The 27,320-nt window shown below is 40.3% G+C and overlaps 1 protein-coding gene across 7 annotated transcripts in view; it reads left to right on the forward strand.

Annotated features, from left to right (window-relative positions):
- Positions 1-27,083, forward strand: part of SMARCA2 (SWI/SNF related BAF chromatin remodeling complex subunit ATPase 2) — a 182,944-nt gene extending 155,861 nt beyond the window's left edge. For all 7 annotated transcript variants that reach the window (XM_073345222.1, XM_073345221.1, XM_073345225.1 and 4 more), the window contains 5 exons: positions 16,438-16,543; positions 17,660-17,761; positions 23,554-23,686; positions 25,213-25,355; positions 26,126-27,083. In XM_073345222.1, coding sequence (XP_073201323.1) covers positions 16,438-16,543; positions 17,660-17,761; positions 23,554-23,686; positions 25,213-25,355; positions 26,126-26,161 — 520 coding nt within the window. In that variant the 3' untranslated portion in view covers positions 26,162-27,083. The remainder of the gene's footprint in view (positions 1-16,437; positions 16,544-17,659; positions 17,762-23,553; positions 23,687-25,212; positions 25,356-26,125) is intronic.
- The last annotated feature ends 237 nt before the right edge of the window (positions 27,084-27,320 follow it).

The raw sequence follows: 27,320 nt of genomic DNA on the forward strand, positions 1-27,320 counted from the left end.
TATGTTGAATGTTTGCAGGGCCGTTACTTGGTCTCCCTACATACTTTTACCAAACACTAAGCTCTTACGGTTGTATCTAAATCAGATGCAAAATTTGGAAAGGCAGTTCTGCCATTCTTGAAGTAGATTCTGAGCCCCACCTCCTACCAGTACAGCTTGTGAGTCACCTGAGTGGAATACATGTCTGTAACCACTCAAGAATCAAACTGTTACCTGGTTGTACGGTAACTGTTGTTCTTTGAGATGTGAGTGCAAATGTATATTCCATGATCTACCATCCATCCCCTCTGCATCAGAGTCTCAACTCTTGACATTTTTTCTGAAGGACCTGAGGTGGGATGAGGCAGCACTTCCCTTAAATGACCATGGGAGGCCCAGAAGGGCACAAGCACCTCCCCATTGGTACTTCTGAACAAAGATCTCCAGCTTCAGTGTGCTGGGTGTATGCACACCTGAGTGCAATACACGTCAGCCCCCCCATTTCAAAGAACAGCAGTTACAGTACAGGTAGGTAAGTGGTTTTTTAGAATGTTCGGCAGTGTGCGGTTAAGTTATCCAGTGAATCTCCCACTGTTTCATAATCATTCGTCACTGTCATCCTAGCTGGCTAAAGTTGTACACCTAGCTTTAATATTGTCCCCTTACATTTGCAAAAATATACGTAGAAAGGCCAGAATAAAGTACTAGGAGATTGAAAAAGTCCATTTCTTATCCAAGGGGCCCATTTTCTGTATATTATAATGCTATAGTCAAGACATTTCATAAGACCATGAGAGTCATTATTCATTAAAATATTCCTCTATTCCACTAGTACATACCATAACTTAACAGACCTTTGGACTGTATTCATTTCAAAATCTTGACTAAACATTCAGTAAACAGTGTATAAAATTATATGTATATGTCCAACAGCATATTTCCACTATGGACCAAAGAAAGGAGCAAAGTTAAGTTTGAGTGTGTGGTGTAAGTCACTAAAGATGATAATAAATGGTGAAGATTTACATGTCAGTGAGGAACTGGCTGGATCCCTTGATAGGTTATTTCTGGATAGTCTAATGTGTAGGGTTTTTTAAAGATGTAGAATTTTTGTAAAGGAAATGTGATCTAACTTTTGAGTATTAGCATGACTCATTGAAACACTATTTCAACATTAAGTCCTTTGTACATGTTTTTGTTTGTGAATATAGTAAATTAATATTTTTGGAAACATCTGGGCTACAGTGTTGTGATAAATTAAATTAACTGAATTTTTGGGGCGTCGGGTGTAGTTCTGCTTGAGTAACAATCGGACATAGTTTTAAGGTTACAGTATGGTCTCAGCTTGTTTTCCAGTGGATAAGTGTTCTCTTTAAAAAAAAAAAAAAAAAAATTACCTGTCTAGTTTGACATGCCATATCACCTTTGGCAGTTTTAGCACAGAAGAATTTGTCTGAACCTGCATCAAAGCTCTATGTATGAGAAACATGGGGTCAGAACCATTATGGGGAGAATGAGTAGTCTCCCAAATATTAAAGAATAATTGGCTGTTCCCATTAACTATTTTGAGCTATTTGTTAAAATGTGAAAATGGGTGGAAGTGGTCACAGGATTGTGTAGTAGCATTGTGCGCTCCCTTTATTTAGTTCTGTGGCAGCAGCTTTTGAGATAAGGTGTGGTGTTATGGACTTGTCTAACCAAAATGTCAGAAAAGTGTGTTCCTCTTTCTGATTTTGTCTTCATCCTACCCCCCCACCCCCAGTGGACATCTATGGTCTGTTTTGCTTTCTAAAAGAAAGCATTGGTTTCTATGGGGGATGGGCCAATTGGGCAGCTGGTTTTGTTATTAACTTCATTAGATTTTCCTGGGTTTGAGCATTCCTTGCCTTTGGGAGAAAACACTTGGACAGGGAGAAGTGGAGAAGAACTAATGCTGGAGCATCATCTAACAGAAAACCACACTGTGCACATACAGTTTTCATAATCCACATACTGCATGCATAAACTGTTGTACACGGTGAAGGAAACCCTAGATGAATGCTTGACCAGCTCCTTACTCTCTCCCCTCGGCTCATGGCCTCACTGTGGACAATGAAGGGTTACTGTCTTCCAACTAGTGAGACATCAAAATAAATGTTGCCTGTAGCCCTGTTCTTACTCCTTCCACTAATCCATACTTTCTTTTGTCCAGGGCTTAATTTGTGCCAGGGCTTGCTGCATTAATTATGAATTTAAAAAAAATTGCTTAAGCCCCGGCACCTCTTTCATTACAAATTAAGTACTGTTTTTGTCAGTCTTGTGTCTGATGGGTTGGGTTCCCCCAGACTGTGTCAGACACATCAGAGCTAGGATACAGGAATCATGTTTGCTGTCCCCCACTGCCTGGTGCTTTTTACAGCTCCTCCACCTTGCAGAGGGTTTAGGGTAAGTAAGTAAGTAGTGCCACCCCCATTCTAGGTAGGGGGGAAGAGAAGCGTGGAATGAAAAACCTTATTTCACAGACGCTGGCTTCCATTTCTGAATGTTCAGTTCTTCTCCATTTGCATGCACAAATCCATTTGGGCAAATAGTGTTTATACACCCAAACTCCATCTGCACATGCAGGGGTCAAAATAGAATTGTCTCTTTACCTCACCTGCAGGCCCTGACTCTTTTTGATTGCTTTTAGGATATTAATATACTGTATTATAAACTGATAACTGCTAATAAGAGTGTCATTCATTTAAAACGTGAAAAACAAAATCAGTTTACTTATCCCTCTGAATAAATTTGACAAGTGATAAATCCTCAACACTGGGAGTTGAAAAGTTCCATCCCAAAAAGAAAGCAAAAGGTTCACTTGGTGTAGAGCTTTCCAGGAGTGGTTTTGAAATGGACATTCTAACTACATTTTTTTATATGCCTCTTATAAAGTCAGAGAAGAGAATTGTCAGTTTGAAATCTGTAGTGCTCTTTTTTTCCGTGAAAAATTTTTCGTTTGCACCGACCCAGACTGTTCTCTGATCCTTCTCCCTCTCTTCTTGTCATTTACAATCCCTGTAGGCCAGCACTCAGCTTCAGCTCCTAACTCCAAGCCAGCTAATCGACTGCTCCACCGGCCACTTAGTTTCTCAGTTTCCCCCTTCTCTGATTCCCAGTGCCTGTGATTCAGGATTGCAGCTTAGATAGGTGAAGAGTTTGGGAGTACCTCCATTTACCAGGGTCGCAAAGCTGTTTTTATGGTATATGAGCCCTTTCTTATTCCATGGTTCAGAGAGCTCCTCTGCTATAGTCATCAGGATGAGGCCCCAGGCAGAACTTGGATAAATTTCGATATTTAAGTAATAACTACTTAAATAGTCCTTCCATTGTACACGTTGCTGGCACTTCCCTAGAACTCTAATTTGGGATTTTTATTGTTTGTTCTCTTTCAGCTATTCATCTTTATCGGTAGTTCATATCTTTTTTTAAAACAATATTTTCAAGTGGTTGAAAAATGTTTTAGATTATTAAGGCAGAATGAAAGTGATGGTGATGTTTGGCTTTTCAACATTATTAATGTCATTGAACAAGCCAAGACTGGGTGTTCCTGTGATTCATGTACACGGGGGTGGGGCAGTGAAGGGTGGGGAGGGTCAGTTTTCTGCCTTATCCACACATACATCTTTCCTTAGTGTATTTAGTGACAGTTAAGCATATGCACTGAGAGAATAAACCTGTGACTTCCTGAGAATACTTTCCATTTCAGCTATTGCTCTCTACATTAATTGGCTTCCAAGATTCCTTCCCTGATTCCCAACCTCTGCATATGTACCTACCACATTTGGAGAAAGGCTTTGTATTGTGAATAGAAGTTAGTAAGTGATATCACTGTCCTCTTCCAGGCTTCCAAGTGCAATAACTCCTTGAAGGAATGGGTGGTATTTTATAAAAGTGATTTGTTTTTTAAATAGCACATGGACTAATAACTGGTCAGCTAATTCCAGTTTCTAGCCTCAAATTGTTTTTATGGCCGAGTTCTATAAACCTGTTTTGTGAGAGGATTATAGAATGGAAATACTAACACAAATTATACCATTCACGCACTTGTAATTTCTTATGTCACTTCCCTTACTTCACCTATTGTAAATACTTAATGATGCCCTTTGGCCTCCTGTGCTTCAAACCAAATGCCCTCTTCATATTTTTCTACTGTCAGCCGTCCATTCTTGCAGGAAATGCGTTCTCCAATCTTTCTATTTGTGGGAAGAGCTTTAGCTGTTAGAAGAGCTTAATTGGAAGTAAATACAATTCTTTAAGCTGGATAATAGCCCGTTGCAGTGTATAATGCCTGTACTGCAGTAATAAAGAGACACTATCAAATGCTATTTAAATGTCAGTTTGTTTTTTAAGCTGCTCTCCATTGTTTGTAGTATCATCAACTTCTCTTTTGCATTGCTTGGTATGCACTGTTCCTTGTCTTTGGGGCGTTTATTTTAGGGTTTGGTTGTAGTTGGGTTTTCTGGTTTTTTGTTTTTTGCTCTGCCATATTCCTTTTTTTTTTTTTTTTTTTTTTTAATGAAGTTGAAGGCAGCATGCCTTTTTCCCTCCTACTTTGTTTCGGAATCAACACCTGTGATGTTTGCCTGCTTGTTCAAATGTCCTAAAAGCTAGACAGTTAAAAGGGCAGGTTAAGTGATGGTTAGAAGGAATGGAAAACCTACAGGTGAGGAGCAATTGTGTGATTCGCAGCCTCCTTACTCAGGTGGATGTCTAAGATGATTTGGTAAGGACTAGGAGAAATTAAATCTGTGATAAATTCTCTTTTCTCTTATTATACACCTTCTTAAAGTCAGTATCTAGGACATCTCAAAGCAAAACTTACCCCAGACTTAACACAGCAAGCCGCGAGAGGCACTTTGGAGGATGGTAGAACAACTCACTTGAGGGCGGCGTACTGAGCCTTCTTCACAAAGGTATCCTGAGAAGTTTGCACACTAAACTGGGAGACTGAGCTTGCTACCATGCAAATGTCCAGTGGGGATGTTCATCTCCTTTCTGCCCATGATGTAACTGTTGCTCTGGTAATATGAGCATTGGCCCTTATGGCAAAGGGAAGGGTTTCATCTTTAAGCCTCACTAATGCACTCCTTTACCCACCTAGCAATATAGGCGTTTCCCCTTTTTTGAGTTCCCTGTTGGGGCAGAAGAAATGATCAGTTCTTCTGACCTATAGGAACCCTTCTCATATCTAGAATATAGAGTAACGATTCATTATTTCCAAGAGAAGGAATACAGGGACAGAAGCATCCCACCATCTCCTGTTTCAAGGTCCTGGTGACATCATTTTGATTTGTTTTGTTTTTGTTAACCCATCAAAGGACCACAAAACACACAAAGTGTTTAGTGGAAGTCATAGGCAAATGTTTGTATGAATTCTTTGTTTTAGAAAGTACTAGATTTAAATAATAATAATTAATCACAAAACCTGGAAAAATTTCAACACAGTAAATCCTGTTTTGAACTTTAATATCTATTAAGGGTGTCTATAAATTATTTTACATTATCCAAGCCTAGTCATGGCACTTAAGCAGGAAATAACCAGAGCAGGCAGCAACCTAACTACCCAAGATAATCCAAGGAATCAGTTGCTTTTCCCTTTCTCTGCCTCTTTAATCACCCCATTCTCCCTAAAATAAGCTGCTGTTTTCATCTTCAGTGTTGGTTTAACTACATAGACAATAGGGAGCAGCGCTAAGGAAGAGAAGTGACACCAGAGAATACACAGGTTATCATAATTTCCATGTCCCATTACATGCACCCTCACTAAGTTAACTGTCCAGCCAATACCCAATAAATCCCAGTTGTGTTATCGGGGCTGTATAAATACAGATTTTAGAATCTTGGATGAGAGTGCTGTCAAGTTTTGCCTGCTGCCTTCACAGGGATTGAGTTGCAAGTAGCACAACCTCTGTAAAGCTAGCTGTTGAGCATGCATGTCCATTGAGTTATCTCTAATGTGTTCTGGGCTTTCTGACCATTACCATCTTATCTGAAACCCTGTTTTTTCAAAGAGAACTGCATGTCTCCCAAATCCTCTATGTAAGTAAGGCTGTACTGTAACAGACTGCAGTATTTGTTATCTAAAATAGTTTCCCATTTGGAGTAATCTGAACTTTAAAATAGTTAGAAAAATATTGGCAGATATTCAACAATACAGATATGGATGATGTACATTTTCAGGTACGTGTTCTCAGTGTTTTTGCTGCTCAGACCCACTAAGCCCCATGCTCTTCACTATGGATACAGGATTTAATATCTCTAATTATTATTTCCTTTGGATATAAATGGCTTCCAGTTGCCATGAACTGTGTCATCCCAGAAGTGAATCAATGGCAACTGCCTTCACTGTACGTTCTGCCAAACCAAAATAAGAGTAGCAGGACTGAGAATTTGAACATCTTAATTACAGCGATGAGTGATGTGAGTAGTGCACAAATACTCCCCTCTGGCTTTATGCATAATAAAATTCTAATAATGTTATTGGTCCCCTGACAGAGTATTAAAAAACAGATCTCTTATCCAGTGGAGTTTGCTAAAGATGTAATAGGAGGCTAGCAGTGCTCTGGGTTATTTTGAAGCCTTTGAATACAAACCCCCTAATATATTGTGTAGTTGTATTTTGAATAAATGAAGCCAACTTTTCCTTAAAATTGTTGTCTGGGTCCAGTTGGCATAAAAAGAAATGAAATGTGAGGTAGCTTTTGTTTCTCTTGTGGTGTTCTTGCTTTAAGAATTTGTATATCTCTTCTCTCCCATCACAGCCCCCCCACACACACAATATTATTATTTCTTTAAATTGGCATTGTTACAGAAATGTCATATTTGAGTTGTCCTGTGCTTGTGTGTGCACATGTGTGAGAGTCAAATTTCAGCTAGTATAACTGCACTAAAGTCAGTGTAGTTAAGTTTGAGCAAATTTGTTTCTGCTGGTTTTTAAAGTACTGTGAAGTAAGAAAGGTAAGTTCCCAACCCCCATCCCCTTTTTTTAACACTACTATGGCAAATTACAGTTCGAGTTGGAAACCCTGCTTGGACATAGTTGTCAGTGAAGACTAGTGCCTTTATATGATTGGGAACAGATTGAAGGGAACAACTAAAAAATAGTTATAGGTTATTTAGAAATCACTTCTGAACACGCTTTATGGGAATCTATGATGAATATCAGTTAATAAATTCCTACTCCTTTTATGACATCATCTTGGTCCACTGTGCCTAGCATGAGCAGTGGCTAGGCAGACTCAGAGCACTGCTCTCAAGCTACTGCTGGGGCAGTTTGCACGAAGGAGATTCTCAGTGAAATGTGCACAATGAAATCCACTAAAAATATTGGGACAGGTAATAAAATAAACCGTCTGTCCTGCAATTGTGGGGTCTGCTGGCAATTTTCACTGCATTGTACCATATTCTGCAAATTCTAAACTTCCATTTAGAGAGAATTTTTCCCCTCTCCTTTGCAAATATATAGATATCAAGTGTAACACCAACCCCTTGCCAGGCTTCCACGCTTCTTGACCCCAAGCAGAGGCCTGAGATGTGAAGAGGGTGGCTCCTTTGGCCCGCCGTCAAGGCTCCTGGGGCTCCCATGCCCCTTGCAGGTTTCTGAAGGGTGAAGAGAGGTTCTTTTGGCACCTCCACTATGATCCCTCTACTCTTCAGCCCTTTTCATGGAACAATTCCTGATACCACCCTCCCCCCCTCCCCCTCACCCCACCCAATCCCATGCTGGGGCTCAGCGAAAAAGACTCCTTCCCACACCCAAACTTGGACACCGCTGCCACGCTACTGCTTTGTTATTTGTAAATATCCTCTTTCAGGGCTTGGGGAAGAGTGTATGTGAGAGGGACGCTAACATGCTAGTGCTCGAGTCAGGATGTGCAACTGACCACCTGCAGTGAATCTTGCACAAGTGCTGTCAAGTGCACAAACTGAAAAACACAGTGAATAAAACTAGTTTATTTCAGTTGCAATAACGATAGAGGGTATTTGTGATAATAGTAGGTATATAATTTCCTTTGGAAATGTGTTGTCACACTGGCTGGTGTCCAGTTTTCACGTGGTTGAAGCTTGGCCGGACTCTGAACAGCAGCCCAGGCACTGGTGTTGTCTGTCTGCAGATGTGGAAAGATAGCACTGGACTGGTTTCTGCTCTTTTCACGTTTGAAATGTTTTCTTGCAACCATAAGGGCTAGAAGTTTTTGTGTTGGGTTTTGGTTTTTTTTAATTGAAAGTGTTCTGCAGAGTGGATGACACTCACCAAGGGAAGCTTTCTACTTGCTATGGGCAAGTGGATTTTTCAAGCAGTGGGCCATGAGGCAAACTTTTTTCACTTAGGCCTCATCCTCTTTGCCACTTGTGACTTACATACCTGTGAAAGGCTGATCCTTGAGCTCATCTATCCTTTGATGAAGGATTATGTGTGTAAAATGTTTAGTTTTTAGTGTTACAGAGGGAAGTGGGGGCGATGGGGGAGGATTCTGCTTTGTTGTACCAGTTAACTGGTAGTAGGACAACTGTAATAGTTGAGATACTCCATATTTACACTGGTATTAATGAGAGAAGAATTTTTCCGTCGTGTCTGTTAAAACTTTTGAAAACGAGGACATCATGGTCCATGACAGGTACTGTCTGGACTGGAACACTCTCCTGTTCTAGCAATGACCCTGCCTGAATGAAGACTGCCAGTTTTTCTGAATTATGTAGAAACATGTGATGTAGGTGAATGGAAAGTAGGCTATCCTTATCATTGCTGTTTATAACTATTATTAATACATGTCTACTTTTTTCTTTTTACCTGCTACTTAAAACGAGTTAAACCATGATTTTCATAATTGAAAAATGAATGCTGTAACTCACTGCCACACTGCCTTAAGTGGCTAAGAGTTGGTCTCATCTGTTACTAGCTTATGTAACTTACATGTGTGCCTGAAGTGGCGATCCATTACAGAAAGTGTGTATAAAATCTCACAAATGTATTGTCACCAAGAAGTAGCTACAGCTTCAGAGCAATTTTTCTCCCTTTTTTTCCTACATTGGCAAGGCAATGGCAAAGGTTGCAGAGTTCTGTGTATTAACAAACAAAAAATATGAGAATCTGAAACTCTCCCCTGGGCTATTTTATATTTTAATGATGAGCTTGTTATTGACATTGACTGTCCTTGAAGAAAAACAGGCCCTTTTACAAGCCCATGTTACAGACAAATTAACTTTTGGAGGGGTTTGCTAAGGACATCAGATGTTTTGTTTCTTCTGCTTTTGTGTTAGATTGTATCAGGGTGTTTTGTTTACTTAGTGGTTGGGACAGAAAAACTGTGTGACAGAAACTGTGTGTTAGCAGCCGCATGTTAGAGAAGAAGAGTCATAGAAAACAGGGATGGATTCTTACCAGAGCTTGCCACAGTACACATCCATTGTATAAAGTAGTGGGCTCCTGTGATTGATGATCAGCCTGTGCAGTTCAGGTGGAAGTGAGTGCAGGGCTGTAGTTGGCAGTTTCATAGTGCTTCCTTCTCTCCGCAGAGGGTTATTAACCACATTTACCAAGACTGATATGAAAGTTGGAGGGTAGGGTCTCTCTACACTACCCATGGTTCCTGCTTGTGCTGGGGACTCTTCCTGTGTTTGGTACCTGGTAAACATTTTAGCACTGCCGCTTTTTATTTTAAAAAATTTAAAATATTTGCTAGTGCTTTTAGCACACCAGTTTTAGCAAGACTCAGCTTTGGGAGAAAAGAAACTTTTGTATTTAAATTGAAAGACTTTATGCATGTTGCTTCAGAAGTTTCCTTGTATTACCTGTTTTGAGTGAATTTTAGCTGTTTTGTACTGTGAACAGCCTATCAGAATCAACCACACTGGATTCTGAAGTTTTCAAATACACAACCCAAACCACTTTGTCTGCTCTTCTGACCAAGATTGTGGTCCAAATATTCAAATGACAACAATGGAAATGAATAGAAATTATGTTCTTAGGTTCTTAAATCTTACTTCCTGCTTCAGCAATAGATGAAAGCACACTGTTTATTGGAAAAAGTCAAAGTCTGCAAGGAAATAATTAAAACATATTTCACAAAAATGCATAGTCTATCTATTTCTCTGGACTAATGCATGGAGTTTATAAAATACAGAGGAGCGCTCTTACCATGAAGTATTATTTTTATAAGAACAGTTTCTCTATAAGCAGAGCTACACTTGAAAGGCAACTATAATTAGCACATTGTGCTGCGTGTTGAGGTCTTCCAGGGTACAATGCAAGCATTCAGGACTCCTTATTCTGCCAACTATAAACAGAATGTCATTGTTGTCCTGTTCTGTCAGGACAACACGTGTGAAATTCTCCAAAGAAATATGAGCAGTTTCAACTTTTTTGTTTTCCTGTCTGGTTTCCTCAACTTCAGATATCTGAAACGATGAGGAATTTGATAGGTCAATACCTTATCATTTCTATCTCTCATGTCAAGGAAGGGAGATTGTCAAAAAGAACAGGCAACGTACTGCCACGAGAAATAAACTGGCACAATATATGCGTACAAATAGGACCTAATCCTTCCTTGATGTAACTCCATTGAGGATAACTTTGCAAACATAAACATACAAACACCTCTCTAACCAAATTAAAAAATGAAGGGAGGTTAGTCTCCTCCTAAGGTAAATGGAAATAAAACAACCAGTGAGCAGAAAGACTTTTTTTCTTTTTTTAAAGCCAAAGTTTAATCTCAAACTGTGGGTCGGGACCCCATTGTAATGGGGTCACCAGGGCTGGCATGAGACTTGGTGGGGCCCAGGGCTGAAGCCAAAGCCGGAGCCCCATTGCCCGGGACTCAAGCCCAAGCCACACCACCCAGGGCTAAAGCCTGAGAGCTTTAGCCTTGGGCGGCAGGGCTCAGATTACAGGCCCCCACACCCCGGCGGTAAATCCATTCGTCTTTGGGCCCCCTGCCTGGGGCAGCTTGGCTTGGGCGGGCTCGGGCTTTGGTCCCCTCCCAAGGGGTCATGTACTATTGTTTGTTGTCAGAAGGGGGTTGCGATTCAATGAAGTTTGAGAACCGCTGCTTTAATGATACATGATCTGTATCTGCATGCGTGCCCACATGGACAAAAATGGGTGGCCTAGTGCAGTAGTAGTGAACTTATCACTCCTCTTTCTGTCACAGTCAATTCTGTTAATGTATGCAGGTCCCTCTTCCTCTTCAGCATGTATCCTGCTAGTTGCTAGGCAACCAGGAGTGATTTACTGCACAGGCTTTCTATGAGGACGCTGTCGTGGTTATTATTTTTAATTATAAAAGTGGGGGGATATGGATTAAAACAGGAGTCTGTCGTTCATAATTAACAGTTTTCTTCCAACATACCCACAGCATGGCCATTTGAGGCTTCTCTAGAAAAGAAGTGTTTTGTAATATATTCTAAACCTGTCCATTTATGGTATGGATATATTTGCACAAAGGGAATAGGAGACGGAATCCTTCTGTGAGAGGAGATTCAGTAAAAAATGGTAAAACTCTGTGCTCTCATTGATCTAAATAGACTAAGTCATTTGTATCTGCTGCATATTTCAATCCTTAATGCTTTTTCCTGTTCATGGCTTTAAATAATTTTCAGTAATGAGTTGTGCCAAATTGCAAAGGAATTCATTGTTTGTGTTGCATTTTTAGCCTGATAAATAGAATCTATGACCAAAGCCATAGATAAAATTCTGCCCTGGTTTATTTTTCAAAATGCTGGATTTTACTTTATTACTATTTAGTTTCATAATTAGAAAATATAAGGCCGTCTATGTATATACTTATGTAGCCATGACATACAAAAGCTACACAGACATCAAGGGGCTTTTCTTATGTACAGTAGTGAGAGAGAAGCTTGAGTGGTTTAAAATGTGAACAGAACACAGATTATTCAGTAGTTTTTTGCTTTATATTTAAAGGATATCACTACAAATTGTTTTTAATTGCTGTCAGAATCTGAAGTACAGTGGGGGCCAATCCACTATGAAAACAGCTTTTGTTTCACTTTGAACTCGGGACTGCATTGCTTCTGCTCAAATAGACTTTTTTCTATTGAAGCTTCTAAAATTTCAAACGTAGCAGTGAGACTCACTCCTTCTGGGGAGCTCATCCAGGATGTCAGTTTTGAGGAGTGGTAGGAGTTGTGAATTTGGTTTGCCATACCTTTTAAATTACAGAACAGCAGGTATGCTTTGCTAGCAATAATAGCTGTTTAGGTTTTTTCAGCACTTTAAAAGACAGTATTTCACTGTATGATGTAATTGTGTGGCTGTGGTGACATCTGATGTTAAAGCTATTAACTTTTTATCATTATTTTGCAACAAGGAATCTGGCCCTCTCTCTCCCTCTCTCTCATATATGTATTGTGTATGTGTAAGTAATTAAGTGAAAAGGCTAGATTTTTAAACAAGAATATAACAAGTATGTCTGTAAAATGGCGCACATTTGTTAACTTGTGAAAACGCACAGTTGTTTACACAAAATAAGTAATTTTGTACATATAACTGCAGGTTTCTGTTTGCTTTTTATCTGGTCTACGTGCCATTTTGCAAGCAACTTGTTGCATCCTCTGAAAATTAGCCTACTGTGCAGTATATGTATATTTTACACACACATACAGGCATGTGCCAGTATTAAGGCTGCCTGTGCAACTTTAATTGAGCCCCTTTTGCATATGCATTATAATAGTCTTTGATTATGTAATCACATACTATTTTTTTCTTCCGCACAGGATGGATTATGCTCAATTAATGAGCTAGCTATTCAGTATTTTTTCTCCTCATTGTTTAATGTCTGGCCTTAGGACTTATTTACTGCACTCTATTCAAACCCTGCTTTGAGGACAGAATTCTTAATTTCTTCATGAGCTTTTCTGTGCTGCTCATCACTGTAGTATCTTAGTGCTTCACAAACCATAATGGATTTTCACAGCACTTCTATGAGAAGAGTGACATTATCCTATTTTACAGTTCGGGAACTTTGGCACAGATTGATTACGGTCAAAAGTATGTACTAATTTGGGGTGCTCAATTTGAGATATTAGGACGGGGTAGTCAATAGGTGGACCACGGTCCAAATCCGGCTGCCAGGTGCTTTTGATTGGGCCCTAAAATACTTCTATTTACTTATCATTTTTGCAATTTTTTTATTATTATTTTCTCTGGCGTCTGGACCTTGACTATACCTTGACCAAGAAATTTGGACCTTAACAAAAAATAATTGACTGTCTCTGCACTAGGTCATGATTTTTCATGATTTAGCATTATATAGCATTTTATATGTTCAAAGCTCAGGTCCTATTAATTTCATTTGCAGCTTTGAGTGCTTAGCACTTTTATTAATCAGACACCAGGATTTTAAGTCAAGCACCCAAAAAAATGAGGAATACACTTTTTGTGGCCACTTGTAAAGATTTCGTAGGTTTTAGTGTGTGTAACCTCCTAGGTGTATAAAAACAAACTGGAAAAACTATAAATTCTATCATGTGGTATCACAATGACACCTCCATGGGACATCAGCAGGGTGGGAACCTTTAGGTCCTTCACATAGACCTGTACCACTTGAGCTAAAGGAGTAACAGAGTAACTTATGGCACTAGTAGTTTGTCATTCTCTATATGGACCAGCTGCAGAGGGAATGAGTCACTTTGCCTGTGGAGTACACAAATACTTGCTCACAGCAGAGGACTGGTGAGACTCAGGAATCTTGGATTCCGTTCTAGGCTCTGGAGGGGAGTGTGCTTTAGGGAGCACAGACTCTTACCATTCTCCCTCAAGCTTTGACCCCTTTTGCCCTGTCTTGTCCAACCTGTCTCAGTCTCCTTCCCCAGCCAGTATCAGTTCCTCCTCCAAGCACCTTTTCCACGCTCTTTCCCTTTCCCCATGATGGCTCCCAGTGTCCCTCCCTGCGCTCCTCATCAAATCTGTCTCTCCCATTCCCCCTCCCTCTTCCTGGCTCCTTGTCCCAGTTTCTTTGCCTCGCCATTTCCAGTCTCTCCCCTCAGGCCATCTCCTTGTCCAATGTCAGTGTGTTATCCCCCCAGGCATCTAGTTCCATGTCCAGCCTCCTTGCCAAACCAGCCTGCCTTCCATGCCAGCTCCAATCTCCTTGCCCAGCTAATGTCAGTTTCCCTACATCCCAAACTCCCAGTTGCCGTTTCCATTCCTCCACCACCATCGACACCAATCCACTTCCCAGTCTCTGTAGACTCCTTGTCCCAATCTACTCCTTTCTTTCCCCGCTGGTCCTGCATTTGAATCTTGTTATTGTTGCCTCCTCCATGCTGCCTGGGAGCCTGCAGGAAGGTCATTGAGAGCACAGAAGGGACAGGCTCCCTGCATTCAGTTCCAGCACCCAGCCCAGAGCAGCTGTTACAGGGAATGTCCTTATGCACCCCCATACCGCTGGGCTGGAGCATGTTCCATCACTCTGTGGGGATGGTGCATGTATTGTCTGGTCAATACTAGGAACTATGAGAGGCTCAAGTATGCTCAATGAGGACAGACTCTTTCAAGGTTTCTAGCTAGTAAGCTCCGGCAAGTGTCTACTGAGCAGGTACAAACTATGATTTTTCCCCAAAAAGTTTATAACCTGGCCAAATTGGGTTGGATATTTATGGGGACAGTAAAGGTACCTCTGACACAAAGGCCACCCCCTACCAAATTTTGAAGAAAAGCACTTCAAAGAAGAGATTGCCAGAATATTTTTTAACATGGGCAAAAACAACATAGCCTTTCCTATCCTCAGTCTCAAACAGTTGAACCGTTTCGGCTGAACTATAGGTGGCGCTACTAGTGCTGCCCATAATATGCACGTACAGCCTGTCCCAGGCCCTCTAAGGGATCCTCACCAGGGTCTTATACATGTATATAAATAATTGTAAATTAATTGTATTACATCATATTATTTCATGAGAACGTAGTAGTAACCCCACAGTAAGGCATCAGTCAAGCTTTTATTACAATCTCTCTAACTTTGCCTCCAAAAAAATCCTTACACATAACCTAAAAGGTATTTTTTGTTTGGTTGCTTTTTTGTTGGTAGGTGCATTTTTACCCCCTTTGTCCTCATCAAAGAAGTCAGCTTTCATTGGATGGATCCATAGGTGGCTGCAACACATAGAGGATTTATGTTCATAACCCTTATAAATGTATGTAATTCTTCCTCCCATCCTGAGTATCACAGTGAGACTAGTACCCTTTAGCATGCAGCTGCTAAATACAGTTCACTGTTGTTCTCGCAAAGTCAAAACAAGCCTTTGGAATAGAATTATCTCTCTGTCCATTAAGATTTTCTGTAGTGCCTGTCATTGTAGTATTTAAGTGCTTCTCAGGTAAATTAGGTCTGCTTGGTAAAGTTCCTGATAGACTTGGTGGAGTCTTGGGCTCTTTTCTCTTCCATGGTATGAGAAGTTGTGCTTGGAATATCTCTTATTTTTTTCTTTCTATCAAATTCAGCATATAAAAGGGGAGGGGTGTCACAGTCGAACAATATAAGAGCATTAAGTGTGAGGAAAGCAAACTGTGATTAAGAAATCTGGGACCATGTGGGAAAAGTAAGCAGAGGTGAGAAACTGTTTACTCTTCATCATTCCCTTAGAACATGAGGTCCCTAGCCAACAGATTCTATCCTCTGACCCCCAAAACCACAGATATCTAGATGTTCAGATATCTGTATTGGTTACAGGGCATCAAAGGAGGACCGGGCCCTGCTATCTCTTCCCCTTCCCCCCAGCTGTCCTGCTCCCTGGGTCGCTTCCCCAGCTCCATGACAGAATAACTTGCAGTGGACTTGTTTGAGAGATATAGCTTTAGGTTTAGCAGAAGACTGTCCTATGAAGACTAGCTGCTACACCCTGACCTCACTATCAAATAACTACAGAAGCGTAATAGATAGTAGTGATGACTTGCAGCTTTGCTGCTCAAGTTTCTGGCTTTCTGGAAAATAGGAGTGAGGGTGGGTGGGAGGGTGAGAGATGCTGGGAGATAGTGTTGATTTGCGTGGGTGGTGAATGGTGGGTGTGTGCTATGGCAAAGGGCTACATGTATTTAGGATATTTTATGTTGCATGGGTGAGGCAGATGAGCCAAGTAATAATCTACCATCTGTGTAGTCTCCCTCATACAGCAAATTAAATTGTTTCATTAGCTGTAGAGTAAAAGTGGTGATTGGTTGAGTCACCTCTAACATCACAATGGGCAGGGACTCTTGTAATTGTAAAGTGACAATGGCTGAGAACATAAAAATGGGATAGTAACAGATTACGAATCCATGATGATTGAACTTGGTGATTATTCTGAACAGAACTGATCCTTGATCCTTTGAAAGAAAAGTAAGCATGCTTATTTTTTATGGTTGGTGATCGCTATTGTGTACATTTTTCTTTCACTACAAAGCTACAGTAATTGTCTGCTTTGTGTCTTTGTTTTTCTCAACAGTTCAGGACGGCAACTAAGTGAAGTCTTCATTCAGCTCCCATCTAGGAAAGAATTGCCAGAATATTATGAGTTAATTAGGAAGCCAGTGGACTTCAAAAAAATAAAGGTAGGCATCTTAATTGGGAGACGGCATTTCTTCATACCTTTTCATTCTGGTCGTAGAAATATTGGGGCTGTCCATTTAATCGCCACCAAATTGTGATCTGTTTGGACATTACAAATTTGCATATGTTCTGAAGCCTAGATTTTAAACACGGAATTACCATCTAATGCATGGCCAAAACCTGAGTGCCCAAAATCTTGTGGCCAACGGTTGCTCTGCAGCACCCTTCCTCAGTTTCCCCCCTCTTCCTTGGGCACCAAAGATCCACCTCACCCTTGTTTCAGGGGCCAATTGAGGTGACTTTGTTCTTCACCATACATGACATACCAGGGCTGCTTCTCAGATGAACAAGCACTCATGGCTATGTCTGGTCGCCTATATGTAGGTTTATTTGTCCAACCATAAGCATATTAGAGACAAAAACAGTTCCTCAGGTCACCCTTTGTCCTAGGGTTTCACAGCTTTTCCTCTCAGGGTTCTCTGGTAATCCCGCTTCTTGTAGCTTCGCAGTCTCAGCCAGCAGCCCTTCTTAATCAGCTATCTCTGTTCCTCTTGTGGAACACTGGCAACCTTCTGGAATATCATCCTTCTAAATCTGAATCAACTTCTGGAGTAGCCGGGCTACATCCAGATACTGTTAGGTATGTGGGGAGATAGTGTAAGCAATCCATTGAACCTCTGTGGCCAGGAGGATCCATGCTGTATCCATATACTGTATCCATGCCCCTGGCACTCCCACAAATTCCCTCCCCATTTCCCATCTCCCTAGTGAGCTGAAGATACCTGGTATTAATCTCTTTTCTTACACACAGCAGTGCAGATTCTCTGCTGGTTTTGTCCCTTCAGCTCCACACAGCAGTTGCATAACTTTACTTTGCTTTTTGTCCTTACACGGCTTAGAACTGTGTCCTATTTTAGACATTTCTTTCTAAAAAAATAAATAAAATCAGGCAATATCTGTCACTCCACATAGTTATGACATTTCTAGTAGAGGTTTCTAATATTAATGCATTCATATTTGTATTCAAGATTACAATGCAGTGTTAACCAACTGTCCTGTCTTTTTCTTGTCTCTTTTTCTTCCCCTTTAAAAAAAAAAAAAAAAAAAAAAAACAATAGGAAAGAATTCGTAACCATAAGTACCGTAGCCTTGGTGACTTGGAAAAAGATGTCATGTTGCTGTGTCACAATGCTCAGACATTCAACTTGGAGGGATCGCAGGTCTGATTGAAATCACATATGCATTTGTGTTAAAATTAAGCATACATGTATTTTTCATTTATTTTCCATTGTGTTTAGTGCTTTATCTGTGAATTTCTGTTGTTGCTCAGTGATAACTCTGTGTATAAGACCTCTGTTAAAATTCTGTTTGAATTGTGATAGACGCAAAGGCCCAAATGCTCTTCTGCATATAGTATGCACTGGACACAATTGGAGGAAAAGGGCCACAAAGGAGCTGGTTGTAGTTCCCCGATTCTGGGTACAGTTCTGTGCTGGCCCTGGCATAGTTTAGAACAGTCACAGGCCTGTTCTAATGTACACTAAATGGCTGTGGCCCTAAGGATCCTTTTATCACCTTGGGATCACTAGAGTGCAGCGAGGATGCAGAGGAATTGTACAGCAGCTGATTCATTGCCAGCTGGGCACTACATCCCCCGCCCCTCTAGTGGAAGAATCTTCTGCTGAGGAAAACCAGTTTATGGCCACTTAGTGCCATTGGAGATATGTGCTTTGTGGTCTCTGTACATTGCAGTCCATTTGTGCTGTGAAGATATTCCCTTACTGGTATTGCTGGTTGATGAAGGACATCCATTTTGAAAGACTGTATTAATGAATTCCCCCTGAATTGCTAAAGTCCAGAGAATGGATCACTTATGTCAATTCTATAGGTCTCTCATCTCAGGCAGGTGTAGTATGCAGGATTTGGCTGGGTATGGATTTATGCATAGGTCTGTGTTCTGCCAATGAATGCAAGACATAAAGGTAAATGGTGATCCTAGTAGAAAGAATACAGAAAGTCTGGGTGACAGATGAGAAGACTGAAATACTCCATTAATTCTATGTGAAATTCACTTATAAAACAATAAGGGCCCAATCTTCTAGGGGATAAGGCTTGCTAGAATAGTCAGGAGGGCATTAAACAAATAACAAAGGGGAAGATGGGGGTAAGAGATGAGCACTTGTTTAGAACAATTTCAAGATCTTGAGAAGAGAATTAATCCAGGCACCAAGAGACATGAAGAGAAGAAAATTTTTAATTGCCTATACACTGACTGTAGGGTCCTGGGTAAGAGACAAGAGGAATTGGAATTACTCATTTGTGAGCATAAATTCGACCTAGTTAGTATTATTGAAACTAGCGGCAAGAGTTTCATGACTGAAATGTTAATCACTGACTATTTCCTATTTAGGAAGGATCAGATGGGCAGAAAAGGAGACCAAAAGGCATTCTATCAAAATAGCATTACCTGTTTCCAAGTCACTGACAACTCGGAAGCCAATTATCTTGCATGCTTGTGGATCAGTTTCCTAATAGATAAGGCACAATATGGGGTACAAGTTGGTGTCTGCTGCGGCCACCAATTCGCACTGGCTCCTTAAACGTTTATCTATAACAGTGGTAGGCAACCTGCAGCCCACAGGCCGCCAGACAGTTTGTTTACGTTTGCACGGCCGCCCGCAGCTCCCAGTGGCCGCGGTTCACCGTTTCCTGCCAATGGGAGCTGCGGGAAGCGGCGCAGGCTGCAGGGACGTGCTGGCCGCCACTTCCCGCAGCTCTCTTTGGCTGGGAACAGCCAACCATGGGCACTGGGTGGTGCAGGCGGCCGAGCAAATGTGAACAAACTGTCTCGTGACCTGCCAGTGGATTACCCTGACGGGCCACAGGTTGCCCACCACTGATAAAGCTGCATTGTTATGGGGGATTACAATGTGAGGGTCTAATGTTCGATGTCTTGTGTTGTCAGCACTAAAATGTCCCTGGAATTTCTGAAAATTATAACAATTTCCTTACTCAGAAGTGTTGCATCCAATACTGGGAAATTCTGTCTTAGGTTTATTCTTGACAGATTAAGAGGAATTGATCTCAGATCTATACATTAGTGGTGCTTAGATGCTAGTGATCATGACTTGTTTACATTTGTTTTGTGCAAACAGAATAAAGTCCAAACCGGTAAAATATATATATGTAAAAGGCCAGTTTCACAAAGCTAACAACGGATTTGAGCCAAATTGTCTGGAAGAAAGAATCTAAAGAGAAAAATGTGAAAATTGGGAATGGTTCAGGAATATTTTACTAGAGGCCCAAAAAACCATAATTAAGGAAGAAGGCTACTCTGTTAAAAAGTCATCCCGGCTTAGAGGAAGAGTTAAAGCAACTATAAATTTATATATATATTTTTGTTTATATATAACAACAAATGGAAAAAAGGACACAAGGAAGACTCAGTGACTAGCACAGTTAAAGACAATAAGGAGGAGTTTAAATATATTGGGAATGAACAAAATCCTAACAATGGTATTGGTCCATAAATAGATGGAAATGGTAGAAATGTCCATAATAAATAATGCAGAAAAAGAGAAAAGGTGCTCAGTAAATATTTCTGTTCTGTATTTGGGCAAAAAGTAGGATGTATTCATGTCATGATGATGATTAAATACTCTCCATTTCAACAATAACTCAGGAGAATGTTAAACAGCAGCTTCTAAAGATAGATATTTTTAAATCACCAGGTCCATATAATTGGCATACAAGAGTTTTTAAAAGAGCTGTCCAAGGAGCTTCCTGGACTGTTAATGTTGACTTTCAATAAATCTTGGAAAATTGGGGAAGTTCTAGAGAACTGAAAGAAAATTATTATGCCAGTATTTTACAGGGTAGACAGGGGTGACCTTTATAATTAAAGGCCTGTCAGCCTGACATCAATTTTGGGCAAAATAATGAAACTGCTGATACAGGATTCAACTAATAAAAGTATTAAAGAAGTATAATATAATAAATGCAAATCAGTATGGGTTTATGGAAAATAGATCTTGTCAAACTAACCTGATACGTTTTTGATGAGATTCCAAATTTGGCTGATAAGGTGAATAGTATTGATGAAATACACTTAGGGCATGTCTTCACTAGCACCGTTAAAGTGCTGCCGCGGCAATGCTTTAACGTGGCTTGTGCAGTCGTGGCAGAGTGCTGGGAGAGAGCTCTCCCAGCGAGCTAGAAAAACCCACCTCCACGAGGGGAATAGCTACCACTCCCAGCGCTGGTGCACTGTCTACACTGGCGCTTCACAGCGCTGAAAGTTGCAGGGCTCAGGGGGGTGTTTTTTCACTCTCCTGAGCGAGAAAGGTGCAGCGCTGTAAAGTGCCAGTGTAGACAAGCCCTTAGACTTCTCGTAGGCATTTGACTTGGTACTGTCTAACCTGGCACACTTTAAATGGATTCAAAACTGGCTACCTGACGGGTCTCAAAATGTAATTGTAAATGTGTAATCACCACTGAGCAGATATGTTTCTAGTGGGGGGGTCCCGCAGGGATCAGTTCTTGGCCCTATACTAGTTAATATTTTTATCAGTGATGTGGAAGAAAACATAAAAGCATCACTGACAAAATTTGCGGATGACCCAAAGTTTCGGGGAGTGGTAAATAATGAAGAGGGAAGGTCACTGAAGAGGGAAGGTCACTGATGCAGAGCGATCTAGTCACTTGGTAAACTGGGCATAAGCAAACAATATACATTTCCATACAGCCAAATGTAAAGTGTTAAATCTAGACACAAATAACGCAGGCCATACTTACAGATTGGGGCAGAGGTGGGCAAACTACGGTCTGCGGGCCACGTCAGGCCCACGGGACCCTCTTGCCCAGCCCTTGACCTTGGCCTGGGAGGCTCGCCCCCTCCCCCGCAGCTTCAGCATGCCGCGCCACGCTCTGGGCGGCCGGGCAGCGCAGTTGCAGAGCCGCGGCCTGACCCAGTGTTCTGGGTGGTGCGGCTGTAACGCCAACAGCCACCAGCGCTCCAGGCAGCGTGGTAAGGGGACTCTATCCTGGGAAGCAGTAACTGAAAAATACTTGAGGGTCATGGGAATCAGCTGAACATGAGCTCCCACTGCAACACTGTGGCTAAGAGGACTAATGAGATCCTTGGATGTATTAACAGGGGAATATTGAGAAGGGGTAGAAAGGTTATGTAATTTCTGTATTTAGCACTGGTGTCAACAGTTCTGTGTCCAGTTCTGGTATCAACAGTTCAAGAAAGATGTTGATAAATTGGATAGAGGGTCCAGAGAAGGGCCACAAAAATTATTTAAAGTATTGGAAAACATACCTTATAATGATAGACCCAAGGAGCTCAGCCAAGAGATGGGTAAAGGGTGATTGGTCAGCCTGTAACCACCTACGTGGGGAATAGAAATTTGATAATAGAAGGCTCTTTAATCTAGGAGACACAGGTCTAAACTAAATCAAATGGCTGGATATTGAAGCTAGACATATTCAAACTCGAAATAGGTCACACATTTTGAACAGCGAGGACAACTGTTGGAACAACTGTGGTGGATGCTACATCACTGGAAATATTTAAATTGGATCTTTTGCTAAAGATACGTTCTAGTTCCAACACAAATTAATTCAGGGAAGTCCTATGGCCTGTGTTATACAAGAGGGCAGACTAGATGATCACATTGGTCACTTCTGGCTTTATAATCAGTTAATCTGGTTCCTCTCTCCCTGGGAGTTTTGCCATTGACTTTAGGGGATTTAGAATTTGGCCCAAAGGTAGTAATTTGTTTTGAAGCAAGGTTAATTTTATCTTTCCATATAACAGATTATGATCCAGGCTGTCCTTACCACTTGGCATCAGAACCATTTGAGGCATCAGAGGAGAATTCTGTAGCTTTGGTGATCTTTTGTGTAATGATGCAGTTCATAAACAGTGGGGGTTGTGATAGCTGCCAAAGTCTGCTCTTTGTCTTGCTCACAAACTGTCTATGTCCAATAAAGAGGGACTTGTTAAATAATACAGTGAACTAGTAATAGTGCTAAGGCTCTCAATCATTATGATTAGTAAACCCAATACACCCCACGATACGTTTGTATATATAATCTTATAGTAATTGGTATTAAGTTTGGTCGGGATAAATTTGTTTGTGATTCTAAAGTACCTTTGAGCTATCTGAATAATCCAAGCTAGTGTAGAAATATACATTCAGTTATATACATCACTCCTAAGTTCTGTGTAGCAGCATATACGAGTTCATTTGCAAAGATGATTATGAAGTTTCAGTGCTTCTTTTGCAAGCCATTTAGACTGATATTTTTGTTGTTACTCTGATAAATATATTACAAGTAAGATGTACTCCTCTCTTTCATCGACAAGGTTAAGATGAACACTGATGGACCAAAGTTGCTTAGCAGTCTCAGAAATGTTAATAAAGGAGCGTTTTTATGAATAAGCATTGATGTTTTAGCCTTTTTGTATCCAGTCGGAAGGAGTAAACTGCTTAGCACAGATTCTTTCTATTAGTAATGGACTTCTTAACCATTAAAGATCATTAGTATCAGGATGGTACATTTGTCACTATTAAATATATTGTTAGACTATAATCCGGATCATAGTTATGAAGCTTGTCTTTGAAGGCTCATTCTGAATGCTTCCAAAATAGTTATGATCTAATGGAAATATACTATAGTAGAGCAGTAATGATAATACACAATCAAAAGAAAAATGGATGCGTACTAGGATGGACTTTTTTCCCTCTAATTGGACATTTAAAAGTTAATACATTGAGGGACTTGTATTTTGTGATGCACTGTCGGCAGGTTTCTTCATTTGGATCATGAAAAATTCAACGTTGGCATTTCTTGTAAAATTCATGCAACGAGCTTCGTTACTCGTCATGAGAAAAAAAAAGGGCCACTCTCTCTGTGGGTTTGCATAGAAAATAATGTTCCATGCTGTGAATTTTTGGTGAAGCTTGGCATTCAGTTCTGACACAGGTTTGCTTTCATGTTGCAGATTTATGAGGATTCTATTGTTCTCCAGTCAGTCTTCAAGAGTGCCCGACAGAAGATTGCCAAAGAGGATGAGAGCGAGGATGAAAGCAACGACGATGAGGAAGATGAGGAGGAAGATGAGTCAGAGTCAGAATGTAAGTCCCCTGTTCAAATCTGAGAGAGGGAAGGAGGTTTCACTTGGTATTCAGTCGTTCCAGTTTGTATGTGGAAACTGGTTACAGGCTTTCGTTCTTCCATTGGCCATTTTAATGCAAACAGTTCGTTACCAAATTTGCTGTATTGGTTCTCTCAACCCTGACTTCGTTGGCTGGCTGCTCTGTTCTGGCCACATCTCTTAGAACTGTGCCAAAGACTTCAAGCATCTCTAGGCCAAAAAAAAAACCCAACTCAAAACCCACAAAAATTACAGAAATGTTCATTTTTCCTACCTGCCCAGAGAGGACTTACCCATACTGTGAACCAGCTTGCCACTGACTAACTACCTTGTAGTATTTCTTGTGTGCTCTTCTTTCTCTGTTTACATTGGTTGTAAACATATGCTCCTTGCCAGAACTTCTGTTGGAAGACCCAAGCAGAGTTGAAACTCTCAGCAGAAATACTTTTGGATGACTTCCAAAATGATTAGTGAACTGCCAGCTTCTGGTGGAGACCATTTTAATGGCATGTCCCTGTGGCTACTGCTTGCATACAAACCTCTTCTCACATCTTCTGATCACAGCTCTGCTAACCATAGAGAACCCTTATTACTTAGAACACATTGCCTTTAGCAACAACCAGTTACTTTACAGTACATAAAAGGAGATGATTCAGCTGTTTGGAAATAAGTTGATCTTTTGGAATCAGACCCTAGTGCTCTATTCAGAAAGCCACCTACCTGACGATGGCCAATTACCCTATCTGGTATTTGTGTAATTTAAAGCAGCACTACCTGGCTTTAACTAAAAGCAGATACTTTCTATCCACAGACAAGAAAAAATATTTTAAAAATAAAATGCATTCTCTTGCACAGGAGTTTCTCAGAGAGGGATCCCAGAACCAAATGCAGCCTGCAGCTACCCCACTCCCTTTAATTGCATAGTGAGGATGAAGCTTATCAGCTCAAGGAAATGCCATTCTTTATTGAACTACCCAGAAAAATACAAGTACAAGCAAATATCTCTACTTCAGATATTCTAAAGGCATGATAAAGAACACAGAGGGGAAGGGATCTTTTCAGGCTGTTACAGGAAGAGAATGTTCATTAACAGAGAGATTGTGTTAAGAAGCTGTGTAGTGGTCCTAGACAACTAATTTCTGTATTTTGAATGAGAAACGGGAGAGAGAAGAAAATACAGTAGAACGTCAGAGTTATCAATGCCTCGGGAATGGGGTTGTTCATAACTCTGAACAAAACGTTATGGTTGTTCTTTCAAAAGTTTACTACGGAACATTGACTTAATACAGCTTTGAAACTTTACTATGTAGAATAAAATGGTACTTTTAACCATCTTAAATTGAATGAAAAAGCACAGAAACAGATTCCTTACTTTTGTCAAATTTTTTTTTTTAAACTTCACCTGATTGCGTACTTTCAATTCCAAATGAGGTTCATAACTCCAGTGTTCACAACTCTGAGATTCTACTGTAATAACAGCGGTTACATTCATGTCAATTTTTGCAGCAAAATCTGTGAAAGTGAAAATCAAACTGAATAAGAAGGATGAGAAAAGCCGGGACAAAGGGAAAGGCAAAAAGCGGCAAAGCCGGGTAAAAGCCAAGCCTGTCGTGAGTGATGATGACAGTGATGAAGATCAAGATGAAAATGTAAGTTTTAATCACTAAGGCAGTGGAAATAGTTGCAGCTATCGCTCTTCTCCCCCATTCTACCCATTATTACGACTTTCGATTCTTTGTATATAGAAATATTAAGCAAACTTGTGCATCAAAGTTTGCTTGAGAGAGATTGGGCCCCCTGAATTCTAAAAAGACTTGAAAGAAATCCACAAAGAACTTACACTCTTATACAAAACCTCTGTAGTGGGGAAAAGAACTTTGCTGTGAATCTTGCAAAGGAGACCTTTACAACTTTTCTTTTAACCAGCCTTTGGAAATAGGAGTTAGTGTTAAATAATGAAGGCACAGAAGTGTCTTAACACAGGCAGTTTTGGAGCTTGTTTTTCAGATGTTCAGGCTTTCCTTTGCACTTCTGAAATTCAAAAATGGGGCACACAAGATTTGCTCACTTTCACCCGTATCTCCAAAATGCTAAGTATCATGAATTTACCATAGATGTTTCCATTCATTCCAAGACACTAGGGCAACATTTGCCAAACTTTTTTAACAAGTTTGCTGGGCAGACAGAAAGGAACTAATGTTTCCTGACACTGTGTTTTCTCCAGTTCTTCCCTCCTCTGAAGAGACTCACAGCAATGAGCATGAAATGTCATGGAGCAGAAATATACACACTGTGGCACCTTTCCTAAGGCAATCCTGATTTGTCAATTTAACTATTGTTTTTCTTCTTCCTATTGTATCACAATCCAAAGAATCGCTGGCAAAAAATCTCTGACCTTTTTTTTGTCTCTTACTTGCAGGACCAGTCAGAAGCAAGTGGAAGTGACGATGAGTGATCCATAGGGTTTAATCTCTTCCCCCCCGCCCCCCATTCCCTTCTGTCATTTTATACCCAGTGAATTCCTTTTGTCAGATAGACATTGGGTTGTTTCTGTAGTCTCATCTTCTATAAACTAGCTTTAGGATAGTGCCAGACAAACAAGGATATCATGGTGTAAAAAAGGAAAAAAAATTGTAACATATTGTGACCAAATGGGCCTCAAAAGATTTAAAAAAAAAAAAGAAAGGAAAAAAAAAAGCTTTTGATGGAAAAATGTCGGTTGATAGTATATTTCTATGGGTTTGGGTTTAGCTTGGTAATGGTTTGATTGTGCCTGGTTTTATCATTTGATGAGATGCTTTTGAATGGCATCAAAAAGACGAAAAAATGTCTTTTGTAGCATTGATAACCAGGAGAAACCATGAAAAGCTGCTGGTTATTTTATTTTTCATCAGGCAGTTTTCAAGGTTTTTATTTGTTCTGTTTTTTTTTTCTACACTGTGGTACATATATGCAACATTGTTTAAAAGCTTATAAATGTACAATAGTTAGCCTCCACCCCACCCTGTCCGTATGCATTTTTTCCACCTTATGCTCTATCTCGAGAAAAAAATGCTTTTCAAATTCTATAAAATTTATGTCTATTGTAAACTTTGCTTTTCTCTCTCTCTCTCTCTCGATTTTAAAAAAAGTTGGATTGAAAAATGCTATTGAATATTGCAATCTATGTAGTGTAATGGATGGCTTCTTTCATCAAACTGACCTTTTATGTTACCAATGTGGATTATCACCTTTTCCCTAAAGTGTACTTAATCTTTGCTTTCTTTGCACAATGTCTTTGGTTGCAAGTCATAAGCCTGAGGCAAATAAAATTCCAGTAATTTTGAAGAATGTGGTGTTGGTGCTTTCATAATAAAGAAATAATTTAGCTCTGTAAATATGTGCCTTGTGTTATGAGTGCAGGAGACCATAAAAATACCTTTTTACTATGGTTGCATGAGTGTTCCCAGTATTTAGACCTAAGCTACTCTGTTCTAAACAGGTAACAATAAGAGAGCTTATTTGCATTAGGCAGAAATATCTGTATAAAGAAATACAGTATATTAAAAAACATAACGTAAAACATCAGTGTAATTCAAAACGCTAACCAGGACTCAAGCGACAAAGCTTGTCGT

Source organism: Lepidochelys kempii, chromosome 5, assembly GCF_965140265.1.
Source record: "Lepidochelys kempii isolate rLepKem1 chromosome 5, rLepKem1.hap2, whole genome shotgun sequence".
NCBI lineage: Eukaryota > Metazoa > Chordata > Testudines > Cheloniidae > Lepidochelys > Lepidochelys kempii.